The sequence below is a fragment of the Macrotis lagotis genome, chromosome 1 (assembly GCF_037893015.1).
Source record: "Macrotis lagotis isolate mMagLag1 chromosome 1, bilby.v1.9.chrom.fasta, whole genome shotgun sequence".
Classification (NCBI taxonomy): Eukaryota; Metazoa; Chordata; class Mammalia; order Peramelemorphia; family Peramelidae; genus Macrotis; species Macrotis lagotis.
The window spans coordinates 649,701,262-649,706,242 of NC_133658.1; the positions used below are offsets into that span (position 1 = coordinate 649,701,262).

General features: G+C 37.2%; 1 protein-coding gene across 1 annotated transcript; it reads right to left on the bottom strand.

The window, feature by feature from the left end:
• Positions 1–3,297: 3,297 nt before the first annotated feature.
• Positions 3,298–4,260, bottom strand: LOC141522385 (olfactory receptor 10N1-like). Its single transcript, XM_074235793.1, has one exon. It carries the CDS (start codon positions 4,228–4,230, stop codon positions 3,298–3,300), a length of 933 nt encoding a protein of 310 aa, XP_074091894.1. The 5' UTR covers positions 4,231–4,260.
• Positions 4,261–4,981: the final 721 nt, after the last annotated feature.

The following is a 4,981-nucleotide window of genomic DNA, read 5'->3' on the forward strand; positions in this document are numbered from 1 at the left end:
TGGGGAGACAATGACAGAGAGGGAAAATTGTACCTGATCTCAAAGACCTTTTAATAGCATTAGAATGGGAGTCAAATGGTCTGGCTTCCAATTTGGGCTCTATCACTTATTACCAATGTGTCTCCAAAAAAACCATGGTTCTGGGACTTCTGTGCCTCATCTATAAAATAAGGGAGTTAGACTGGATTATCTTAAAGGATCAACTCTAATTCCTATAATTTTAGTTCATCATTTGAAATATGGCCATACATAGTCCTAGGCCTCAAAAAGACCTTAAGAGACTTTCGAGTTTAGTTCCCTCATTGTATAAATATGGAAATTGAGGGCTCAGGTAGTTTATGTGACTTGTTCAAGGTCACATCAATAGTCTGGAATGGAACTTGGACCCAACTGTGATTGTCCCTATTCATTATCCTTACTTTGCATCAAAGTCATATTGCATGGCACCTAGCTGTGTGCTGGGTCATTTCAACTCTGATCATCTCCTATTTGTCAGTAATTATTGCTGACTTTTTCACATTTAGAAAATTCACCCAAACACATACAGTAATTTTTATTTTTCCATACAGTAATGCAAAGTTGTGAAATTTAAAAAATGCTCCTTTATTCCATTGAGTCTTTCTCAAAGAAAAAACCGATCAATCAAATAATTTATGAAGCATGTGCCAAGTATATAGTACAAAGATGTCTAAAACTCTAGACTATCACAAGTCCTTTGATGTAGAAGAGAACAATACCAACCAACCAAATGATTGGAGGCGTGCATAATTTTGTTTATCATAGTAAGGAGTGTGCTGTGGAAAGGCGTCCTTCTGATTTGGCTTTACCAGAATCAGTCCATCCCCAGACTGAGTGAGAGGAAACAGGATTATTGGAGATGGTCTGACTGCTGCAGGAGTCTCTTAGCCTTAAATGGGTTTCAATTCTTCCCATGTCAACAAGACACCTCTGTGTATCAGTATGATACAATTGAATAGAAAGCACTAGCCTTTGCTATCTTTGACTACCAATCACATCTTGACCTGTCTCAATGGACTAATTGTCAGTATGATTTTTCCTCTAAGCCTTCCATCTTTGAATTGTATGATGCAGTTGGGTACCATGTGAACAGCAGTTGAACATAGATCAATTGATCCTGAAAGACAGGTGAGCACCTAGGTGAGCACCTTTCAGAAGAAATGTGTGATGATCTCCATTGCTCCTAGCTGATTCAAAGGGAGTTGATTTCAGATCCTGGAATCCAGGTGGCAGAGTCAAGCATCTTGACACATCCAGGGTGGGTAAGGCGACTGATCCAGGAGAAGCAGGGAATCCTGGACAGAGTTCTCTTTTCTTTGTGAACGGCAGGACCATCTTGGAATGGGTCAGCCCTGAGAGAGGGGTCAGCACCTCTGAAAGTGTTGGAGTTCTGGCAGTATGCGGTGAGATCAAGTTCTATGGAGTATATTAACAGTAGAGCTTTATAATCCTATGAATGGCAAGCTGACATTGTCCTAGTGCTAAAGCTATTGTCAATTGTAGCATACCGATGAGTAAGTAGCTCATAAAAATCTAGAAGAATTAACCTAGACATTACTATACAATTCTTCACATCTTACTAAACTAAAATTGCATAGAAACAGGATGCTTTATTTTTTGCTAGATGCAGCTATACAAATTAAAAAGGACACAAATGGCAGTAAATATCAATTAATTTGAAATATTCAGCAAGTTTAAAAAAAAAGAAAGTGCCAAAATTTCCTTTTAATGATTATCTGAGTAGACACTTTTGTAAAAATCAAAGGATTTTTATTTAAAACAAAATTTTCCAAATGCCTTTAAAAAAACAATTGGACTATGTTCATTTTCAAATCAGTAGGTCTTTCAATTGTTAATGCCTTTTCCTTTAAGTTTGCCTTTGAATAAAGGATGTGGTACCTGCATTGAGAATATCAGTATGCTCAGGTAATAGATATGTTCACAGGAAAGAAGGTACAATGACTGTTTCCAAGAGATTCAAGATAACTTATAATGGAAAATGCTTTGAAGAAATTTTGTTAGCAGGTATTTTGTAACTGATTCTGTTCTGCTAATCATGTGGCAGACAAAAGACTCTGGCTGCAGTTGCAGAACTGGTATGGGTACTTTTTCAAAAGACCTTGGCTATCTCTCCTAGTGGATTCTATTCTAGGTTTGACTCTTTTGATGAGAGTATCTGGTGAGAAACACAGGTTTAAGGAGAGGCTTTAGACCCTCTTCTCTACAATGTTGTCAACAGGTGGCCTTTTTTTTTTTTTTTTTGGTTTTTGCAAGGCAAATGGAGTTAAGTGGCTTGCCCAAGGCCACACAGCTAGGTAATTATTAAGTGTGTGAGACCAGATTTGAACCTAGGTACTCCTGACTCCAGGGCCTGTGCTTTATCCACTGCACCACCTAGCCACCCAAACATGTGGTCTTTTGAAAAGCCTTTCCACTTTTGTTCTTGGCATTTGTTCTTCCATTTTGGGTGGAACCTTGAAAATCTCTAAATATCAGGAGAGCAAACCTTCCAGGTGACTAGATGACCAGGTGCTCAGGTGTCCTGGAAATGCCATATTTTGTATCTAGGCCCAGGAAGAATTGAGCTTTTGAACCCAGGCCAAAAATATCAAAAACAATAAATCATTTGGTATTGAGTTTGCATTTGAACCTATTGGAACTAGCATTTTTTGTTTGTTTTTTTGCACAGCTATGAGCTTAAGTACTTTCCCAAGGACACACAAGTAATTATATGTATATATATATATATATATATATATATATATATATATATATAATATCAATCCTGTAATTTGCATGGCCTTATTTGATTAATGTTTTTAATGTATAAAAATATCTGTCTCTCCCTATATTTGGTGTCCATACCTAAGCTGAGGAAGAAACATAGTTCTGGCCTGTCAGGTAGTTGGCATATATTGCTTACTAAACTGATATGCTTAGATTAATTATTTGTTTTCTAGTCATTTCATCTTTCTTCCACTGCACTAATGAAAGTGCTAAAGTACATAAGGCAAATCTATCAGCCAGTTAGCATACCTCTCCATCTTTCACCGCCATTCTAGGACTTCCATAGTCAAAGAAAATTATTTGTAACTAAGGTTCATCGTAGTATAATGAGATTATGAAAACATACATATCTGAGATCTTAGAGGCAGAAAAAAGGGGAAATGATAGAAAAAATCATTTTATCTCTTTACCCCTTAAAGAGTACCCAGAAAAACAAAAAAGATAAAATAAGATTTAAAGAGACAATTGTGAGAAACAGATTTGGCTCATTAGCTACTCCTCTAAGATGACTCCTGATCTGAATAATACCTTTTTCAGGGCTCTCTTTACTTCCTTATTTCTCAAAGAATAGATTAAAGAATTCAGCATGGGAGAGACAAGATTATTCAAAATTTGAACCACAGCACCAAGCAAGGGGTTGGGTGTAGATTGTAGATAGATAATGATAACTGGTCCATAGGCACACAGGATTGCAGTAAGGTGGGCACTGCAGGTGGAGAAAGCTTTGCGCCTGCCTTCAGTTGAGCGAATTCTCAAAATGGCAATCCCAATGCGAGTATAGGAGACAAGAATAGTGAAAAATAATGTTAAAGCCAGAAGACCAACATTAGTGAAACCTACCCTTTGGGCTAGGGAACTGTCGGCACAGGCAAGGGGTAAGACAGCAGGAATGTCACAAAAGTAATAGCCTACTTCATTAGGGCCACAATAGGGTAATGAAAAAGTGAATGTAGTCAAGATAGTGGCATCAATACACCCCACCAAGCAGGCACCCAGAACCAGAACCACACAAAGTCTGGGGTTCATAATGACTGTGTATCTTAAAGGGTGGCAAATGGCAACAAAACGATCATAAGCCATTACAGAATATAGAACACCTTCAGTACACCCCAGAAAATGGTAGAAAAAGAGCTGGGAAGCACAGCCCCTAAAAGAAATAACTTGGCTTTGCCCTGAGAGGTACAATAGCATTTTTGGCAAAGTCACTGAAGGGAAAAATATGTCAAAAGTAGATAAAAGTCCTAGGAAGAAATACATGGGAGTATGTAGGCGGGAGGAGGATAAGATGGCCATGAGAATGAGTGAGTTCCCTACCAGGGTAAAGAGGTAGATAAAGAAGAAAATGACAAAGAGCATAGTCTCCAGTCCCTCTGTGTGAGGAATTCCTAGCAAGGTAAACTCAGTCAGTTCTGTGTGGTTCTGCATCTTCACAGGAAAGGCAGTCCTGGAGAAAGACATCAAACCACAAAGTATGAATAAATATGTCAGAGATAGAGGATGAATTTGATGAACATGATACAAGTACATGTGAAGTCAATTATTTATGTCTTTGGTTAAAGACAATAGCTTAATCCTATAACTTATGATTTGGTCAAAAGATAGCAATAGACTAGAAAAGCAAATCTGCCCTCTCCTATTAAGAAGTAATACTCTTAGCTCTTTCATCAGCTCATATTTATCTAACATATTAGAATTTATTTAACATTTTTTCTTCTAATGATATTTAGAAATAAATAGTAGGTAAATTACCCTCTTTTTTTTATAGATGGGGAAATTAAGGTTCAGACAGCTGACTTCACTTTTCCTAGGTTACCCAGCTGGGTAGAGGCAGAGCTGGCACAGACTCAGGACCTTTGCTGACAAGTCTACAAGTCTTTTTCTTTATCCCCTTCCCTCAGTGAATGTAAAGGGAAACATTAAGCTAAAAACATTTTGAAAAGATGACAAAATATTTAAAAGGAATAAAGTGGAAAAGTTGCCACATCAATAATTTTCTCTTAAAAATAACAGGGCTACAGATGGTAAATGGGCAAACGAGGTAGCTTTCTTAAACCTCTCTGAAGAGAAAATATATGAAACAATAAAGATTTATTTAGTAGTTTCAGCTACAACAGAAAAATTATTTTATTAGGGACTAGTGGGCATATAGTTAAATCATTCAATTGATAAGCATTTA

What these genes read in the sequence shown, in the direction of transcription:
- LOC141522385 (XM_074235793.1), bottom strand. Translation starts at nt 4,230, where the DNA reads ATGCAGAACCACACAGAACTGACTGAGTTTACCTTGCTAGGAATTCCT.